This window comes from Micromys minutus (assembly GCF_963924665.1).
Source record: "Micromys minutus genome assembly, chromosome: 20".
Taxonomy (NCBI): Eukaryota; Metazoa; Chordata; class Mammalia; order Rodentia; family Muridae; genus Micromys; species Micromys minutus.
In genome coordinates, this window is record NC_137955.1 from 25,837,779 (window position 1) to 25,860,049 (window position 22,271).

Consider the following 22,271-nt stretch of genomic DNA (forward strand, 5'->3'; position numbering starts at 1 on the left):
TGTCAGCCGATTGACTGGGAGCGGGTTTTCCTTTTCCCGGAGCCCACAGGCCTTCGGGTGACCATCGCCACGGTCGCCTGGGACTGAAGGATCCCTGACCCCGGCCCGCTGCGGCGGACGCGAAGCTTCTGAGTCCCTTCCAGACGCTGTCTGGTGAGGTCTGACGGTGAGCTGGAGGGGGGCGGGGACGCGCGAGGTGCGTCAGGGTCTGGGGTCCCGGCCCAGTCTGGCGGAGATAGATTTGGGGGCTCCCGATCCCGAGTGGCCGCCGTCTGCAGGCCTATCTCCCCGGTCTCGGTCGTCCGCCAGGTGAGAGGCTGCGGGTGGCATGCCTGCCAGCCAGCCATTCGCCTTTCTCCACCTGGCAGTGGGCGGCCCTTAGGACCGGGTGAGTGGACGCGATCCCTGCCTCACTTATAAACTAGACTTGAGGACGACACACACCCCACGGGCTTGGACTGAGGATCAAATCAGACAGCATTGGAGTGGGAGTCTTTTTAAGCTAAAGCGCAGTTCCAAGAGAAGCGATGGTTTATTTTTAAGGCAGCAGGAGCCAGCAGTGGTTCCCGCGTGTGTCCTCCTGGATCCTTGATGGGTCTCTTAAATGCAATAGGAAAAAGTGAGGCTCTGTTTGCAATGAGAGACCACCCTGAAAGCAGTTTAGGTGCCTCTGACTCAACGCACAGCCTATGAATCTCTGCCTAAAGACTTTGCTAATTTAGCCTCTGAAGAGGTCGGGGGCTATTTGATTTAGAATGACCATGCAAAATTCAGGTGTGCAAACTGCAAGAAAAAAAAAGTGACTTCGGGGCAACAGGGGAGAGGGTAGGGGAATGCATTTCAAGTCTAATAAAAAAGAAGAGGATTCATAGAGTTGAGAACAAAGCAGGCTACCTTCATCAAAAGCATTGGAATACTGGTTTAGTATGTTAGATCGCGTACCCTTGTGTTTCTTTGTGGAGAGGGCAAGATTCGTTTTATAAAGGAATTAAATCCTTCAAGCTCAGTTATGCCTTTGTTTCTAGCATAATCTTTGCATCAGTTAATTCTTGACAGGAAGAAATTTATGAACCCTTAATTCCTGAAAGTGAGATTAGTGTAAAAAAAAAAGCTTGTTTGCAAATTAGTTTTAATTGAAAAGAAGCAAGACTATGAGAATAAGTATTCTCAATTTTGTTAAAGAAAGTATCTTAAAATGAGACCTTCTGAAATAGTGCATAAAGTAATCTTTTGTTACTTTGAAAAATTCATTTGCCTTCTCTTGAACTTTGTACTTTCTCTTAGGATGTAACTCATTCAAGAGAAAATTGTAGTAAACATAAAACAAAACTTTGTTCAGGCCTGAATTTAGCTAAGAATTACCAGAGAGCATAGGATATTTAAATTAGAGGGCACAAGGTTCTCTGTAGGAAAGGAAAACCTATCACCTTAGAAATTTGGAGCCTCTTGATAATGAAACTTTTTCTTTTGCATTTCTTCCAATCACAGCTATTTCCTTAATATACTGAAGAGGTTTATATTGGCACACATGATTTTTTTTGATAGAGGAATTGTGTCCATTGAAGATTTGAAGTTATTAGCTATATAGAAATTTCATGTAGAGACTTTAAGAGACTGGCCTCTTAAACACTACGTTGTGATTGCTGCTAATGTAAAATATTTTATACCCTAATTAATCATAGTTAATCTTACTTAGTCCATATTATATTTCATTTTAATACATCTTAAAACATAGTTTTAGCATTAAAGTTAATGGATAAAAATCATTTTACATAACTGAAAAGGTCATTAGGTTGAATAATATCTAATGTTCTTTGGAAGCTTCAGATAGAACAGAAAGTGACATAAATTGAGAAAAGAGATATTTAGGAAAAGCAATAGCAGTGGCTTTTACACAACTAAGAACAGATCGTAGTTAGTTACAAGGCAGTCAATGTTTCATGGCCTAAGAGAGTCTAGAAAGAACTGGCCATCGAAACTGACATATGTGTATATGCATATGTGTGAATAGCTATTGGTCCCATTATGAAAATCAAATACAACCTGAGATATACAACTAAGCATAAAGGCAGCATTGTACCATAGAGAGACTTAAAGATTCCTTTTGCTATTTCTGTTACTTAGCTTAGAGGAATGAAATGCTAGAGACAGTTACAGCAAAAATTTTTAAAAGTTGCCTGTCAAATTCCATAACCATCTCCTTCTCTTCCTTGAATTGAAAGTTATGTTTATTTTTCTCTGATTTAATATTCTGTGATGGACAGATTAGATCAATAACAAAAATATTCTTATTTGTTCTAGCTTACTTTGTACTTGTCCCATGAAAATTAGAAACAAGAACAACAACAACAAAACTGCTGTAGTCTAAAATAATTACCTACTAGGTAAAATGTTAAATTCTATATTAAACATGACCTTTCAAGCATTGTGTCTTGATTTATCTTGAAGAATACTAGACTATTTTTAAATTATTCATTATGAAAATGGGGGATCTGTTATGCTTCATACTGGTGTGAGAACTTCGGCAAATTACATATCCACTCTGCCATTTTTTCCTTTATTAAACAAAAATTCTAATAATCTTTTCTCATTAGATTGTGGGAACTAACTCCACAAGACAAATACTATACAGGGTAATATCCTAGACATACATTAAATCGTCAAGTTCCTTTGTAAAATCAATACTTTGTGAGAAAGGAGTCTCTGGATACCATAGTAATTCTTACAGTTTCTGCACCTGAAATCCTCGAGGGTTTGCTGAAGGGTTAGCGTTCTCCTTACTCACTGACCTGGTTAGCAGCTGGAGCCTTTCAAGCCTTGCCAAATGAATCATCGGCTCCTGCCTCTTGCCACACTTTGGAATCTTAGTCACTCGTTTTGTCAGTTCCTCTCTTAGATGGACCAAAACAAAAACAAACCATTCTGACTTTCCATCATTTTAAAGCGATATAGTCTCTTGTCCTGTTGTCTAGCTGTGAAGTCTTTAATCATGGGATTAGTGAGTATATTTAAGACATTTCTTATTAGAGTGGGGAATCGCTTTCTTTTAATTTTATCTTTCACTTCTTGTTCTTGAGTTATCTAATCTTTATGTCACATAGATGAGTTAAAGTACTTATTTACATTAATACTGCAACTGGGGTGTGGCTCAATAGTAGGAGTTGTATTTAGGCATCTGAAGGCCCTGAATAAAAGAAATAATTAAAAACAACTCTGGTGAATTCTTAGATGTTGATGGCCAAATTTATTGGTTTCAGAATTTGGGGGTTTGAAAATTTTTTTCAGTTTTGTTGTTTGTTTTGTTTGTAATCTCATCAGTCAATTCTGTGTCTTGCCCTTTTTTTAAATTCTCTTTCGCTTAAGCTCCTTCTCTCCTCTCGGTTTGTTGTTGTTGTTGTTGGATATTTTCTTTACTTACATTTCAAATGTTATCCTCTTCTCTGGTTTCCCCTCTGGAATTTCCTTATCCCATCTCCTGGCATTCCCCTACACTGGCATATTGAGCCTTCACAGGGCCAAGGATCTTTCCTCTCTTTGATGCCTTTAAAGGTGATCCTCTACTACATATGTTGCTGGAACCATGGGTCCCTCCATGTGAATTCTTTGGGAGCTCAGAGAGGTCTGGTTGATCGATATTTTCTTCCTGTGGGGTTGCAAACTCCTTCAGCTCCTTCAGTAACTCCTCCATTGGGGGCTCCATTCTCAGTTCAGTGGTTGGGTGAGAACATCCAACTTTGTATTTGTCAGGCTCTGAGAGAGCCTCTCAGTAGACAGCTATATCAGGGACCTGTCACCTTTGACATCCACTTTATTGTCTGGGTTTGGTGATGGATCCCCACAATCTCTACTCCAAAGTTTATCTCTGTATTTCCTCCCGTGGATATTTTGTTCCCCCCTTTAAGAAGGACTGAAGCATCCCCTCTTTGGTCTTCCTTCTTCTTGAGCTTCATGTGCTCTGTGAATGGTATCTTGGGTAATCTGAGCTTTTGGACTAATATCCACTTATAAATGAGGTGCATACCATGTGTGTTCTTTTGTGATTGGGTTACCATACTCAGGATATTTTCTAGTTCTATTCATTGTCCTAAGAGTTTCATAAAGTCATTGTTTTTAATATTTAAGTAGTACTCCATTGTGTAAATGTACCATATTTTCTGTATCAATTCCTCTATTGAAGGACATCTGGGTTCTTTCTAGTTTCTGGCTATTACAAACAAGGCTGCTATGAACATAGTGGAACATGTGTCTCTGTTATACTAGAGCATCATTTGAGTATATGCCCAGGAGTAGTATAGCTGGGTCATCAGGTAGTACTATGTTCATTTTTCTGAGGAACTTCCACACTGTACCAGCTTGCGATCCCACCAACAATGGAGGCATGTTCCTCTTTCTCTCCATCTTTGCCAGCAACTGCTTTCACCTGAGTTTTTGATCTTAGCCATTCTGACTGATGTGAAGTGGAATCTCAGGGTTGTTTTGATTTGCATTTCCCTGATGGCTAAGGATGTTGAATAAATTGGGTAGTGTTCCTTCTGTTTCTATTTTGTGAAATAGTTTAAAGAGTATTGGTATTGGGTCTTCTTTGAAGGTCTGATAGAATTCTGCACTAGATCCGTCTGGTCCTGGGCTTTTTGAGTTGGTAGACATTTGATAACTGCTTCTATTTCTTTAGGGGTTATGGGATAGTTAGATGATTTATCTGATCCTGATTTAACTTCATTGCCTTTCATTCTTAGGTTTGCTCTTCTCATTGTGTCCTGGATTTCCTGGATGTTTTGGGTTAGGAGCTTTTTGCCTTTTGCACTTTTTTTGACAGTTGTATAATGATTTCTATGATATCTTCTGCTTCTGAGATTCTCTCTTCTATCTCTTGTATTCTGTTGGTGATGCTTGCATCTGTGATTCCTGATAGGTTTTCTATCTCTAGGGCTGCCTCCCTTTCTGATTTCTTTATTGTTTCTATTTCCAGTTTTAGATCCTGAATGGTTTTGTCCAATACCTTTTCTCGTTTGGTAGTGTTCTATTGTATTTCTTTAAAGGAGTTACTCATGTCCTTTCTCAAGTCCTCTATCATTATCATGAGATATGATTCCAAATCAGAATCTTGCTTTTCAGGTGTGATGGGATATCCAGGATCAGCTGTAGTAGGAGAACTGGGTTCTGATGATGTGAAGTAGCCTTGGTTTCTGTTGTTTATGTTCTTGTGCTTGCCTCTTGCCATTTGCTTGTCTCTAGTGCTACTTGCCCTAGCTGTCTGACTGGATCCTGACCTTGAGGTCCTGATTGTGTCAGAACTCAGAGTCCAGATGTCTCTTGGATCCGGAGATTCTGTGATACTGCACCTGTTAGTACCCATGTGTTTTTGTGGTCCTGTGGTCCTGGGTGTGCTAGAGCACCTGGCTGTTGTGGGATTGGGTGAGGCACCAGCACCCAAGGTCTGCTCAGGTGTCCTCTCTGTTTTTGAACATTTGGAATTCCTCAAATTCCAAAATTATCTTAATGTTTAAAGTTTTTATCATGGTGAATTTAGCATGTAGAGCTCTCAACAGTCACAACATACAACACTCCTGAACCATTGATTTTAGCAAGCTGGTTATAAAGGCATTTGAGAATAATAGCTAATAGTATGTTGATCATTGGAAAGAGGTGGAGTTAGGTTTCAAGGCTTTTAGACCTGATGTTTTAAAGCATACAATCTGACTACTTGTACACTAAAATTTGGTCAGTTACAATCAACTTTACTACTATGGTATTAATGCCAACCCATGAAAACTAGGATGCTAATTACCATCTCCCTAAACCTATTATTTTAATGTTTGAAAAATATGTCAACCTTTGTTGTGATTAATGGCACACTTTTCCTTTTGCTCTTGAAATCTTTTGCAGAGTTACACATAGTTATAGTCCAGCAAGTGTTCTACAGTAATTAACCTATTCTGATTATGTGCCTAAACAACCGACATCTTCCTGTCTGGTTTTGGAGTGCTAGATGCACCTTCTTGACATGATTCTGAATCGTGCTTTTTCTCTTGCTAGCAAACAGATGAAGAACTGTTTGGCCGCCTTGCAAACTGAAGGAAATAATTTTAATTTTTACAAGGGAGCAATATTTTTTGTGAGCCTGACTCATTTCTTAGAAAGGGATAAGGATGCGATGCACTTTGGCGATTATGGTATTGAGGTGCTGAGATATTGAGAAGTAAAATGCAGTTGCTTTCGTTTCTTATAGATATGCTTTTTTGAGGAAAGCTGATTACTGAGGGTAAAGCCAATACCTTGAGTTCATTGGAGCAAGTATAGATATTTTCTAGAAGACAAAGGTAAGCAGCTAGCATGTTATCTTAGTAAGGGTTTCATAGCTGTGAAGAGACACAATGATCAAGGCAAGTCTTTTTTTTTTTTTTAAGATATATTTATATATAAGTACACTGTAGCTGTCTTCAGACACACCAGTAGGGGGCATCATATTCTATTACAGATGGTCGTGAGTCACCATGTGGTTGCTTGGATTTGAACTCAGGACCTCTCGAAGAGTAGTCAGTGCACTTGAGCCATCTCTCCAACCTCAAGGCAAGTCTTATAAGAGAAAACATTTACTGGGGCCGGCTTACAGTTTCAGAGGTTTAGTTGTTATCATCATGGTAGGAAGCGTGACAGCTTGCAGGCAAGGTGTTGGAGAAGGAGCTGAATGGGTTCTATATGTTGATCCAAAGATAGCCAGGAGAAGACTGTCTCTTAGATAGCCAGGAGAAGACTGTCTCTTAGATAGCCAGGAGAAGACTGTCTCTTAGATAGCCAGGAGACTGGAATTCTACACTGGGTGATGCTTAAGCATAGGAGACCTCAAAGCCTACTCTCACAGTGACACACTTATTCCAACAAGGCCACACGTCCTAAGAGCGCCACTCTCTATAGGCCAGCATTCAAATAAACAAGTCTATGGCAGCCAAACCTATTCAAACCACCACACATATATTCAGGACCTGCTTTGTGTCTGGAACTCCTTTATTGTGTTTTATATATGACTTGCTTTTTATAGCCACAGGTGTAAGGGGCTCATCGTCATTTAACAGCTTACACTGCATAAAGCTGTACAGTTGTCGGAGTTACGGTCTTAAGATCAGGTTTGCTAAGATATATAATATAACAAAACATGCATTTTAAAAGCATTGTAATATTAGAATAACCCACCACAAACTTTGTTTATGTAGCCCTACATATAATAGTGACTTTAAAATAACTCTTAGTTATAAAAAACTACAATTTATTACTAAAAATTAAGAATACATACATCCTAGAGAGCACAAAGAAAAACTAGAAACATAGTTTTCTAGTTTTTCCATAACCATGCTTACCACTTTTTGATTTATTAAATTTTTGTCCTTCTACATGTATAAGCTTGTTGTGCTTCCTTAGATTCTTCTGTCCCTTCTGCTGTCTCTGAAATGATCACTCTACAGCTTTGTGTGCTTTGGCTGTGGCATTTTGTGATCCTCAGTTCTCCTCAATAGTGTTGCTTTACCTCAGGCATAGGGCCCTCCCTGATCCTACAGGTTGTGACTAGTTAGTATGATTAGTTAGGTATAAAACCCTTGGCTGTTTCCCTAAAAAGCTCAACTGGCAATGATTCCTGAAAACTTACTGCAAACACTTAAGTTGTTTTCACATGTAATACTATAGTCAAAATGAACAGTGTAGATAAATCTTTTAATTCCCATTTTGCCTTTTATGTATGTGTGTGTTTGCACATGCATACTTGTGTTTGTGTGTTTATGTGTGTGTGCGAGCATGTGTATGCATGTGAAGGCCAGAGAACAACCTCTGCTGTTGTTTCTCAAAGCCGCCTACCTTTATTTGAGGTGGAGTCTCCTCCAGGAGCTTGCTGATTAGGCAGCAGTCATCAGGATCCACCGGCCTCCTCCTCAGCACTAGAATTACAAGTGTGTACTCTCACACTAAGCTTTGTGCTTTGGTTTATCTTGAGAATGAGTTAGTCAGAAAGGTATTGCTGCCACAAAGGTACATTTTTTTTTTTTTACAAACTGATTTTGATATGTATTGCCAAATTGCCATTTCATTGTTAACATGACCAGATACAGACTTTAAAAATTAAAAAAAAAAAGTTAAAAAATCATTTGCTGGTGTTTGTATTATACATTTACAATAAAAAATATTTCCAGGTGGATGTGGTGGCACACGCCTATAATCCCAGCACTTGGGAAATGAAGGCAATAGGTATTCAAGTCATTTTTGCTAGAACTCACTGGACTACATGAAACCCTATTCCAAACAAATGAAGTAGAACAACATTATAGTCTCAATACGAAGAATTAGAAGTAGTAGGGTTACCATTTTAAAGCCAGTCTGGTCTATTTAATGATTAGAGGGTAGCCCGAGCTCCATAGCAACGCCATGCCTTAAATCCATTGGTAAGACCAGCTCTGGTGCCATATGCCCGTCATCTCGGCATTCAGGTGATTCACAGTAGCAGATGGATGAGCTAAACTACGCTAGATCATGAATTTCAGACCAGTGTGATTGCGAAAGTAAGACCCTTTTGCAGCAATAATAATAATAATAATAATAATAATAATGATAATGATAACAGTAGCTGCGGTAGCAGCAGCTTCTTTGTACATAAAATAGAAAGGTAGCTTATTAAAGAGAAAGTAAGATTTAGGAAATGGTAACTGGAAGTTGAGCTTGACAAAAGGATAACAATGTTTCAAAGGAGTCACTGTTGAATTGCAGTAAAAATTAAAAATGTACAACTGCTTTCTGCAAGGCATATTTTTAATATTTACTGCAGTACTGTTGAATGTTTCTGGTGGTGACTTCTTTCAGAAAATGTTAAATTCTTGGCTATGAATGATCTAGCTTCCTAAGATAAACTTAATATCTAATTTTCTAGGATAACATCTATAAAATATTTTGCTACAAAGATCCACCCCAACTAAGAAGCTATTTGCAGTTGATACCTGCTGGGAAAGGAAAAAAATCAGTTTTCTACAATGGAGTGTCATTAGATACACTCCAGTGCAGGCCTCATGCCCCACCCAGAGGAGTTGGCCAGCACAAATGAACTCTCATGCTTTTTACTCTCTCCCTCTCTCTTTATTTCCCTCCCCCTCTCTCTGCCTGCCCGTCTCTCTTTCTCTGTATGCACCTTTTGTTTGGTATTTTTATCTTACAGTTTTTATTTTGCATTTTGTTTTTTGTTTTATGTTATTTGCAGAGAGAGAACATGAAGTTGGGTTGATAGGGGAGATTGAGGATCTGCTAGGAGTTGGGAGAGGAGAAACAATATGATCAAAATATATTGTGTGTAAAATATTTTAAGTTAAAAATAATTTAAATATTTGACTAACATAACATTAAGAAACATACTCAAATGATAAATTAAAACTGTGTTAATGCAATTTCAAAAGCCATAATTCTTTATTTATTCCTGCTGTCTCCCAAGTAGGTGAGACAGAGACTAAAATTTATTTAATCAAGCTTTACGGCACAATAGTGAACACTATTAGTCTGTTTTAATCTTCTAAGCTAATATGGCCACCTCCCAGCCAAAATTCCGGAGACTTGTGTTTTCATATTTGTCTGGCTTTTTGCCCCATGTGTGTTCCTGTGATGTCACCTATGTGTTCTTTCCTTGGCTAATCTTTTCTCTCTCTCCCCCTCCTCTGGCTGCAATAGCCCTAGTCTCCTGTCTGCTCAGCTACTGGTTGATCAACTTTTATTGACAAATCAGAGATTAAATGAGGAGCAATGTTTATACAATACCGACTAAGCATTATAATGCCATGTCCTGAACCAGAGAAATCAGCATTTGAATAATGCAAGGATAATTCTTACACAGCGCACGATAACATTATGCCTATAAAACTGTTCATATCTTAGTCTTCAGAATTTCTTAATTTTTAATATATTAAAAACAAGTATTGCTTTTATTTTATAATAGTTTCCCTAAAGAAATTTTATTTATATAGAGACAGATAGCATTGCTGTATAGTGCAGGCTGCCTTCTAACTCATCATCTTTCTTCTTCAGTACCCAAAGTGCTAGGCCTAAAGGTGTGGTAGCACACTCAGCCTACTTGTAAACTCTTAAAGATGTAAAGTTATATGACAGTTTTCTAAGAGTTTGCTAAGATTAGCAAACTTTAATTATCTAATCTTAAAATTTACAAATTGTTTTATGTGTTAATGTTATGTATTTCTTTTCTTTTTTAAGTGAACAGATATGGTCCAGAACTGTCCGTGAATCCGTTTGGTTGGAGATTGTGAACATTCAATAATGAGTGGTGCAGCCTTAGGACTTGAGATTGTTTTTGTCTTTTTTCTGGCATTGTTCCTCCTCCATCGATATGGGGACTTCAAGAAACAGCATAGACTTGTAATCATTGGGACGCTGCTTGCTTGGTATCTCTGCTTTCTTATTGTCTTCATACTGCCACTGGACGTCAGCACGGTGAGAAGTGCATTGAGATATAATTTAAATACAATTGTAGTCATACAATCTGGAATATGTTTTGAATATTGCTTTCTTAAAGTGACTAAATTATATGGGGTTATCCTTACATTTTGAATTTAAATGCTATTATTAAGAATTTAACTGTTAAATAGAATTTTCCTGTACAGCCAGGAAAAATAGGTAGATTGTGAACTATCATTTAAGTACTTGGTGGATTCTTGGTTCTCATTATAAAACCCTATATTCATTGCTTTAGACAATATATAACCGATGCAGGCATGCTGCTGCAAATTCCAGCCCTCCTGAAAATAATAGTGTTACTGGAGTGTATGCATCTATCAGTCCGGCACCAAGGTATTCTTCATTTCTACTTTGCTGTCAATAATTACAATAATGCACCTGATAGTTTTACCACTTGTATTTTATGTTCATAAAGTTTCCCTTATTCCTTATTTTTCATCCTTTCATTCTTTCTAGTGTATTTATTGTACTGCATTGTTAATTATACATTTTAAATATACATCAGTATACAATAGAGCACTTAATGAGAAACTTAAAGAAGACATGTTTTAGTCTGTTTCTACATCTTACTAAAATCTAAAACTTCTTACTTCAATCTGTCTTTAAAAAAAAAAAAATTGACATTCTCAGCTTTCAGCACCATGAGTAAATCTATAAAGGAGGAGCATTTCCACTTCATCTAAAGTATAAGAGTTAACAGAAGTAGAGTTTGCCATGGTGGTACTCACTTGTAACCTCAGCACATCAAAAGTTCAAGGCCAGCCTCACCTACATAGGAAATTCATAGCTAGCCTGGGAGAGAGCTTGTTCTTAAAACCCCCAAACCAAAATAAACTAAAGCAAGATTATTGTGAACATAGGATATTTCTCTCCTATTACACTTACTTAAGAAACATAGGGACTTGAGAGATGACTCAGCAGTTAGGAGCACAGGCTATTCTTGTAGAGGATCCAAATTCAGTTTCCAGCACCCATGTCAGGCAGTTCGCAACTGACACAACCTCTAGCCTCTGTAGGTACCTGAACACACACACACACTCACACACACACACACACACACACACACACACACACACGGAGAGGGAGAGAGACACACTCATAGTTAAACATAATGTTTAAAAGAAACATAATTTCACATGAGGAATAAACAATTTCAAAAGGTTATATTGAATTCCTATTAAATTTCCATTTAAGAAACTTATTCATGTTGACAAGAAGCTTTTGTTAGTACTTTGAGTAGTATTTATGTGCTTCTTTATATAGTTTTAAAAAGAAAATTTAGGGCCTAGTGAGATAGCTCAGTAAATACAGTATTTGGCTAACAATCGTAAGGACCTGAGTTTAGTTCTCAGAGTCAACATAAAAATGCTGAACATCATGACATGCATGCCTGGTACACTGAGTAACTGCTGTAGCCAAATTGATGATGATCAGAAAACTGTCTCAAGGGATGAAATAGTGTTCCTGAGGATCACACACAAGGGGGGCCTCTGACCTTCTTGCACACATGCACTTTCACACACATGAACATGCACATACACATGCAAAACACATCTAACTTGAGTACTGGTAAAGCACTCATCTTTGAATCACTAAAATGTTTATTACCACTGAAAACTATATAGATCAGTAACGTTTGAGTATTTAGAAGTTCTTGAATTAAAAGGATAGTCTCATAGTCTAGAAAACTTTAAAATAGAAGTTGTCATCAGAGACTCTTCATTAGCAAATCTGAACAGAGTTGTCTGTGGATGCTGGTGCTAACTCTGCTGAAGCTGAGAGTGTCTGATTTCACTAGCATCAGGAATGATAACTTTTTCTTATATTGAATTCCTGTTCTATTCCTATTCCAATCTTCACTTCTATATAATTAAATCCCAAGAATGCATTGGGAATTGGGAATGTAAATGGCACTCCTCTTTAGAATGGCTTGTGCCTTTCATGTATGGTGTTTGGCTTGGCGGCTTTGATTTCTAAATTTTGTGTGAGAGATTATTTGATCAGTAATTATTAATTAGATGCTTATGAACTTTACTACTTACAAATATTTACTTTCATTTAAGAATTATTATTTTTGATTACTTGACTTTAAATTGTTCTTAAACAGACAGCATACATGTTTCAAGCCATGGAGTTATATTCCAGATGGAATCATGCCAATCTTCTGGAGGGTAGTTTATTGGACATCACAGTTTTTAACGTGGTAAGTGGCAGTGAAGGCTGCATTATTGGCTAAAGTGATTAGTTTTTAACGAATTTAATACTTTGAGATGTATCCCATTTTTTACAAGAAAGGAAATTGGGGAGGAAGTACACAAAAATAGAAAACAGAAATAAAAATTTTTCTTGTGACTGTTTCTTTCCTTGATATCTTTCTCATTTGCCCTTCAGTCTGGTCCTTGTTTAGTTTTGTTATTCATGTAAGTGCTTTTTTGAAGGTCCACTCTCCCTTGGTTTCCTTTCTTTAATATTTGTAAAACATGTGTTATATTGGAATAGAATTACATAACTTCCTCTTGCTTTCCTCCCTCCAGCATATCCCAAATGCCTTCTCTCACACCCACCCCATACAGCCCACTCTCAGATTGATAGCATCTACTTACTTGTTACTGTTACAGGCAGCAAATCAGTTTCTGTTGTTTGTGTGTGTACAGATTCAGGGCTGACCGCTCTGCATTGAACAAGTAATAAAGACGTTCATCCCCGGGAGGGGTTAACCCTCCTTCTCCCGGCAGTCATTAGTGACCTATGGTTCTTAGTCTAGAGCAGAGCGTTTCAACTTGTGGGTCACATATGTAGGGGTCACCTACTCCAAGAAGGCCACACCCCTTAACCCTTTTAAATAGTGTCATTCCCTTATGACAAAGTATTCAAATACATGAGCCTATTGGTGACATTCTTTTTCAAATCACCACACTTGTCCTGTTTTCACCTGGACCACTACCTTTAACCTTCCCAACTACTTGCATTTTTGTTTGCTTTTAATTAGTTTTCTATGCTGAAGCCTTAGGAAACTAGACATTGCAAGGTGCCCTGAGTCTTTAGTTGACATTTGAAGCGGAAGCAGGAAGGAGTGCTCTTGAAATCCTATGCTTTAAAAAAAAAAAATCAATGTTTTCTTATGTTGTTATTTATGTTTTTGTTTTTGAATCTGGGTCTATGTAGCCAAGGCTGCCCTCAGAGTCAGCAGTCTCCTGCTTCAGTCTTCCAAGTACTCACATTACAGTTGTCCTACAACTCTGGCCTCTCATGTGGCTCTAAGGCATATTTTTAGACTTTTTAGAGAATGTGAAGTCACTCATGCTGTTCATGTCATTGCAGCCTCCTGTGCTGTGTCCTGCTTTAGGACCTCTGTTTTTCCCAAAATTTAATATTAAAAATAATCATTTATCATAGTTCATTCAGTATTAACATGTACTTACTCATAAAACATTTGTTGGTGAGAATTATACATTGAGAGTTGTGTATTTTTGGCATTTTAGAGTAAACTACTACTCAGTTGAGTTTTTGATCATATATGTTTCATCCAAATAGGATCCTTTTGCCTTTTATGCAATCATATGCAAGATCTGGAGGTTTTTCCATCACCGGAAAAATAAAGACAGCCCTGATCGAGAATGCAATCTATTATGGCACTTACCTACTGATATTCGGAGCATTTCTGATTTATGTAGCTGTAAACCCACGTTTGCATTTAGAATGGTAAGAAATGCAGTCTTTATAACACTGTTGTGTGGGTGTGTACTGTTTCAGTTGATTTTTACTGCATGCACACATACAAGAAAGCAAACACATATACTACATTATATGTTTTAAAGATACCCTTGAGAGTATCTGAATAATGCACATTATTGAGAAAGAAAATCCAGGATGGCATCTTTAAATATAACTATCAGATGGTGGGTTAATGTTTTGACTAATAATGATACAGTAAATAACAATGTTTTTTGTAGAATTTTAAATATTATAAATGATAAAAAATGACTTTTCCCCTACTAGAATTTAGAGTTTTTTTCTTTGCTTTAATTTGAGAGGCTAGTTTTCCTAGTATTACTTTAAACTTGGGTATTTAAATAAATTATAATTTTTTGTGTATATAATTTCTAATAAATGTATATTACCCCTAAATTTATGTGTAGAATAGTAGAGCTAGGTCTCATTGTTGGTGTAGGTAAACCATAACACAAGTGAATTTAATGGTTTACAGGGGTCTCATAGTTAATCTTGATTAAGAAAGCACCTAGCGAATAATGTTTTCTATGAGGGTATATCTATATCTATCTGTCTGTCTATCTATCTATCTGTCTGTCTATCTATCTATCTATCTATCTATCTATCTATCTATCTATCTAGTGTTTTCTATGAATTATCCTATATTCTAATTTTAACTATAATAGAAATAGTGTTTCCCAATATTAAAGTCTATTTTTACAGTCACACTCTGTCTTTCTATTCAAATATATAGATTATCTGCTGTGACTGGCAAGAGGCAAAAATTTCTTCCTATCAGATTCTGCTTATACTCTATGACAGCTTTATGAAATTTTATTTACTACTAGCTCGTCTTATTTTTAAATAAAACCATATTTATATCAGCTATCTGTTTATATTTTCTATTTTTTAGGAACCAACTTCAGACTATTGGGATAGCTGCTGCCAACACATGGGGTCTGTTTCTCCTCGTGCTATTATTGGGGTATGGCTTGGTAGAAATTCCTCGGTCATACTGGAATGGAGCCAAAAGGGGTTATCTTCTTATGAAGACTTATTTTAAGGCAGCCAAACTGATGACAGAGAAAGCAGATGCAGAAGAAAATTTGGAGGATGTAATGGAGGTAGGCAAGTTTAATCCTACAAAAGCAGTTCTGATTTATAACTCTGTCTCTGTTGACTGTTCTCTTGACTGCAAATGTGCCATGTTCAGTCAGTTAGTTTTGCTCCATTTTAATTTTTGTGGTAGATGTCTATTCTATGATAGTAAATGCTAAAATAGGCTAACATTTACATAACATTTATTCATTAATAATAGCTATAATAATGTTGAAAAGTTGTTCAATATTCTATGTTGTACTGATCCCTTATGAGTTTTGGAGATCTCAAAAGATGCATATCAGTAGACTTGCACAGTTCAAACTCATTTCTCAGGACTCAACTTTAGTTAATTCTTACAATTTTACAAAAGAGGTTTTTTTTTAAATTCTCATTTTATAATGAAGAAAATGAGGTATTGGTAGTTTAAATAACTTGCTTATGATCACACAGATAATAAGGAGAGCCAGAGAATTTAATTTTAACAGCAGCCATGACCCTTTTAAAAATATGAAGATCCAGATGGCAAATGTTTGAGGCTCTGTTGCCATTTGTTCTCTGTTGTGCTTGCTTGACGACTGGGGTCTGAAGGCACCTGTAGACTCTTCTTGAGTGAATAAGCACAAGCCTCTGTTTCAGTCTGAGAATAGGCGGTAGAATGCTGCATTTGCTTTAATTTGATTACCTCAATTCTTAACTGTTATCCTCTTGTCCTTTCTGTCCCTGAACCTTTTGTTCTCAACTCCACTTTCAGGTCTTAAGAAACATGCATTCCTCAGGAAGCCTTTTACATTAGCAACATGGGGGTGCTATAATAAAACTACCACAAACTGGGTGGCTTAATCAGCTCTATTGCTTCATAGATTTAGAGGCTAGAAATCTTAGAACAAAGCATTAAAGTTTCTATCTTCTGTGAACTATAATGAAAAATTTTATATTTATTTGGCTGCTACATATTTTGAAACTTCTGAAAAAGAAGACTTAGACTTGATTAAAACATTTGTATTTGTTAAAAGAAATTTTTATGTTAATATTCTGCCCAAAAGTTGGCATTAAATTAAGTTGTTACAAATTTGAAGAATTTGGATTTTGCCAGTTCATTGACTGTTTCCTCAACAAATACAGTTCAAATGTATTGGTTTGGAGTTTTTTGTTTGCTTTCTTATAGTACTAGGGATTGAAGTGAGTTTATCACATAAACTTGTTGGTTGCATACTAGTGTACTATATCTTCACCCTCTTCATTACCTTTTGTCTGTCTGTCCTGTCTGTCTGTCCGTCCATCCATCCATCCATCCATCCTCCATCCATCCATAACTCCATCCATCCATCCTCCATCCATCCATCTTCCATCCATTCATCTTCTATCTACCTGAGATAGTGACAATTCTCTTGAGGGTGCCTAGACTATGAACTCACTTTGTATTTGTGATCCAGCAGCCTCAGCATCCTGAGTGGCTGTGGGATTAAATGCTTACCTCACCAGGCCAGCTCAGATGAACCAAGAATGTCTGAATGAAATAGAGAGATGCTCTGTTATTGGATAGGAACCCTTAGGTATAAAACAGGAAAATTAAAACCCAGCATTTGTGCCTTTTGTATTATTTCAACATTCTAGTCATATGTTGAAATTTTTTATGAAAAAAAGTTACATATAAAAAAGAAGGCATCCTTTACCCCCCCTCCTCCCTTTCATTCCCCTTTCCTCACCTCATTCCTTCCTATTCTTTTTCCTTCTCCCCCTTCCCTCCCTGCCTTCTTCCCTCCTTTTTTTCTCCTTTTCTTCTTTACCGCCTCCCCCCTGTTTTTATTTGAGACAGGATCTTGCTGTTTCACCATGTAGTCCAATGTAAGATAACAGGCCTATACCACCCTGTCTGGTTGACAGCATTCTTTTTTAATGGGTGTTGTAAAAAGTAAGTATCCTGCATAAATAGCAGAATGCTCTTGTCTATAGTAACCATCTAGAATAGAAGACCATACATTTCTGTATGGTGTATAATAAAAGTGGGCAATATTCTTGAAGTGCTTAATATCTGGAGAGGTTTCACAAAATCTGGAGAGAGATTAGAAAAATAAAATTTGTATAGGGATTTGAAGAATTGATAGAATGCTGATAACTAACAAGATCCTAGTCAAATACCAGTTTAGTAGATAAAGCTTTGACCTCCTAAACAAGCCAATGCTTTAGATCCTCCCGAACTTTAAAAATTAACTGTTGAGTAAACCTGACATTTATAGCAGATATATTACAAATATAAAAAAGTTAACTGTTTAAGTTCATGCTTTTACTTGATGTACCTAAATAATTTAAGAAAAATCATTTTACATATATGGTCAGATTATGTAGTTAATTTTTAAGTAAATAAGTGTGTGCCAATTACAAACTTTAAAGCAACTTATAAATGGAAAAATACAGTGTAAAGACTCCACAATGCCCTTTGAACACACAAGCATGGTTAGGCCATCTTAGCACATATGCTTGTAATCCCAGGGCAGAGAAGCAGGAGACTCCGAGCCAGCCTGAGCTACCTAGCAAATGCAAGTCCAGCTTGAGCTATATAGGGAAACCTACCTCAAAAACTAAAGAATAAAGTAAAGTAAGTCAAAAATCTAAAAGGAAAACCAAATCTAAACTTGCCAGTCATGGTTTTACCATGAACATAGCTCAAAATTAATTGCTAGTTAGATTTCTGGGGAATTTTGGGTATTGCTTCTCAGATCACATGCTAACCAGGCCTTTATTGTCTTTTTTTTTCTTTCTGTAGTCATGCTGTTCTTTCTCTCTAATACAGCGTGTTCATTTCTGTCTGCAGACTTGTACTGGCTGTCCTTGTCCCTCTTCGGAATATTCTTGTTTTCCTCTCAGTTACTGAGACTTACTCATTTCGTTTTGTTTCATTTAAATGATCAGTTCATCAGAAAGACTCCTAAAGTAAGCTGTAGTCATCCAAAATGTCCTGTGCTTTGCTTTTATAACTTTTTTCTATATCTTTTTTGTTTAATTGTATTCTTCAGTAAGCTGAGTCCCTTACAAGAACAGAGTTATTGGTGCCAGTTTTCCAGAGTATGCATATATTAGATTTTCGTGGTTACCGGAAAGCCGCTCTCCAAATAGATCACTCTTTGCTGTATATGATGTTGGTTTTGCCACAATCTTACTTTATTAATAATGTAAATGTTTTATAATTTTATAAAAAATAATTTGAAATTTACAAATTTTTGGAAGGTTGAATATTCTTTTACATATTTATAGGCTAGTTCTATTTTGAATTATCTTTTTTTTCTGTTTACTAACAGGAAAGCTTCACATATTAAAGTGATTCTGGTATATTATTTTCTTAGTGTATCAGATGGTTTCTCTGCTTTCCATTCTCTGTCATGCAGCTATTCCTGAACACTCCAAATTTTCTTTTAAAATTCCCTTTGTTCTCTCTTTATTCTTGAACTGTAGTATGCAGGGCCATTTCCTCTTCCTCCTCCTCCTTTTTCTTCCTCTTCTTCCTCATCCTGCTGCTGCTTATAGAACAGTGACTCCACTATTTTAGCTCACAAATATTTTAGGATGTTGTGATTCCTAGGAAATACTAATTCCAAAGACTTTGCTCCTAACCCACTCTTTCCTGTTCCCTCCCATTTTTCTGTGTGGTTTATTTGGTAATGATGTTTGGGCATATGTGTACATATCTGGATGCCGAAGGTGAGTATTGCATATTTTTTGTTGATTGATATCAATCTTTATTTTTTGAGATAGGGTCTCTCTCTGAACCGGAAGCATATTGTTTCATCTGGCCTGGCTGGCCAGTGCACTTATATATATGTATGTATGTATGTATGTATGCCAGTGCTTTCCTTGGTACACCTCCTATGGCCCCAGCATCTCCAACATCCATGAGTTCAACTTAGGCGTCACCTTTACTGTTTTATACAGGTAGTCCCATAGGGCCTTCTTACAGGGAATCTGACCCTGCTGCATACTGCCTGTCCTCAGTAGCCTGCTGGAAGCTATACACAAGCCTCTAGGGCTCTCTCACTCTTTTATCCTTCATGCCTATAAAACCTTTACCATGTGGATGAAACAGGCACCCTCTGCTGCCAGGTCAAGATGAAACCCTCTTGGACCATAGCTGCTGAGGTAGACTGTTCTTCTGGAGTAGGAAACCCCTTTAGTGTCATTTACAGTTCAGACTCTCTTTTCAAATGATTTTGCATTTTCATAGACTCTTCAGTGGAGGGATTCTTGGCTTCAGATCTTCTTTCCTAGTTCCTCTAACTTTATAGTTTACATACTTGTCTCCAACAAACCCAATCCATATCTTTTTAATCTCTCAGTGTAGAACTGAATAAAAACAGTGAGCAATAGCCATGACATAACTTGAATGCTATGCTGTCTTGAAATTTTCACCATCAAAGAAATTAGTCCACATGGATTCCCAGCAGCTGGGCGTACATGTATAAAATCAAGCTGGCCAGAATCCCAGCGTGGGTGGGAGAGGGGCCATCAAGTTCCACCTAGGAGCTATTTTGATAATTCATGACAACAGGGATAAGGGGAGTCTGTTTTCTTCAAAGATATGGCTACACATACTCCCACAGATATTTCTATTTCCCTGTACATACAGGAAGCACCAAATATACTCAGTGGATTAAAAAACCAAAAACCTATTAAGTTAGAAATAAAAAGTGGTGGAAAGCATGATGGAGAACTAGTGTGCATGAAGGATGGGTTTGACCAAAGCACATTATTCTGCACATGTGAAAGCAAGTTCCATATATTATGTTTACAATAAATAATTAATTAAAGCAGTCAATTACTTTTTAATCCAATCTTGTCTAGCTTCTCAGGACATGGGTGGAATGCCAGAATGAAGCAAGCATGGCTGCTGTCCCAGATCCTGGTAGCCCCTTGGTCCCCTCTGAAGCCTCATGAGTTTCTCTTTGTATTCTTGTCTCTCAACTCCCACCAGAATAGTCCATTAAGCTTTGCTTAAAGCAATTCCAGGTCCTCTCTAGGCCACAGATCCAAAGAGCTATGGTCAGCTTTATCAAGATAATGATTCATTTCTACTACATTTCTCTACTGGTTACTTTTCTTGTTGGCATGATAAAATAGCTGTGAGCGCAGTTTAAGGAAGAAGGGTTGACTCTGGCCCACGTTGTTTTAAAGTATAGCGCATCATTGCAGGAAGGGCATGGCAAGAGGAACATGAGACAACTGTTTACATTGTGTCCACAATTAGCACAGAGTGACAAGTGCTTTATTCAGCTGGCTTTCTCCATTGAGTGCACACCACAGCACCAGCTCATGGAATGGTGCAGCCTGTATTAGGGTGAGTTTTCCTACCTCAGTTAACACAGCATAGAGAATTCCTCACACATATGCCCAGAGTTTGTTTCTAAGATGATTCTTGATGCAGAATTTACAGTATGGATCTTCTCATTTTACATGGTAGTCCTTTAGCCAGCACACTGCCATCAGGTAGAGTGGCTCAGTAAACAAATAAGGAACAAGTCAGTAAGTTGTGAGTACTCTAGAATACTCTGTTATTTAAAAGCAGTGGACACTTTGTGAACAGTTAAGTTCTTTCTGCTGTCTATGCTAATTGAAATTGGTAATCAATAACAGGACAAATGATTTTTGGTAGTTACAAATCATTATGTGTAATCTTTACATACCAAAAACTTTGACTATTTCCATGTTATGTTTTGTTTTACATATACTTTATGATCTTTCTAAATAGTAATATTTCAATGCATATTATCAAAACTTTTAAAAAATCAAGTACTTTGAAAAATATATTCATATATGTTTACGCTAAAATGCTTTTAATAATCTGTATATGTATCTCTCTTTTTAAAAAATAAAGTTGTAAAAAATAATAAAATAGCGGGACAAATGATTTTGATCAGCAAAGTGAAATAATTTAATCCTGTTCTTTTAGAAATATAAAGCTTGACAGATTCTTTGTGAATTCTTTTTGTTTCTTTTATTTTTTCTGAGATAATATAATTACATCATTCACTCCTTCCCTGTCTTATTTCCAGTCAGTTGTTTCTTCTTTCAAATCATGGCTGTTTTTAAAATTAATTGTTTTTATGTCCATTTGTTGTATATATGTGTGTAAACATATATGTTCTAAATAAAGGATGCTCAATCTGAATAATATTTGTATTCAGGTATTGTATAACCAATTGGTGTGGTCTTTCTTCCCTGGAAAGACTTATTTAGCCCAGGCTCAGCATTCCTTAGTTGCCTATAGTTCTTTGTGAAGGGTGGAGGTCTCTTGGGTATCCCCATCACATTAGCATGCCTGTTATTGTCCTTGTTCAGCTCATGTTTATATAGATATGTTAATGAGACCTTATAAGAGGTGCAGTCTCACAGCAACTCCCTGATCCTCTGGTTCTTAAAGTTTTCTGCCCCTGACCCCTGATCCCTAAGACTTAGTTGAGAGAGTTGTATTATAGATGTATTGCTTCAGACTGGACTCTAAAACTAAGTGTTCAAGTCATTGTGGTTTTCTGTTGCAAAGAGAAGTTTCTTTTGGGGAGGGTGAGGACGACACTTGCCTGTGGGTAGAAAGCAAGTGGTTATCTGGCCATGCTGTCCATTGCCATGGTTCATAAGCATCATGGCTGGGTTGGACAGCTGGTCACTTCCCTCCTTTGGGGAGCTATCATGGCATCTTTTGGTACTATGAAAGCTAGTCCTCAAGGATGAGGCTTTCAAACCAGGGCTCAGGGGTTTCTTGGCCTTTTGTCTTAAATGCAGTGTCTCCAGCAATAGAGATTTTAAGGTAATAACAATAGGCCAGCTCTGACCAACTCGAAAACAACATGGGACTTCTCATACCCATATTGAGGTTTCTGTTAGATATTATTGGCTCTTGGAGGGAACATTGTCAGCCCAGATGGGAAAATTTAATTTAACCTATATATGTTCATTTATGCATGCTGTGCCCAAGTTGC

At 37.2% G+C, this 22,271-nt stretch overlaps 1 protein-coding gene across 1 annotated transcript in view; it reads left to right on the forward strand.

The window, feature by feature from the left end:
- The first annotated feature begins 44 nt into the window (after positions 1–44).
- LMBRD2 (LMBR1 domain containing 2) overlaps positions 45–22,271 on the forward strand; it is a 51,063-nt gene continuing 28,836 nt past the window's right edge. Inside the window, exons 1-6 of the mRNA XM_080933762.1 lie at positions 45–166; positions 10,234–10,470; positions 10,730–10,827; positions 12,602–12,697; positions 14,029–14,196; positions 15,119–15,329. Of these exons, the coding sequence (XP_080789888.1) occupies positions 10,297–10,470; positions 10,730–10,827; positions 12,602–12,697; positions 14,029–14,196; positions 15,119–15,329 (747 nt within the window). The 5' untranslated portion in view covers positions 45–166; positions 10,234–10,296. The remainder of the gene's footprint in view (positions 167–10,233; positions 10,471–10,729; positions 10,828–12,601; positions 12,698–14,028; positions 14,197–15,118; positions 15,330–22,271) is intronic.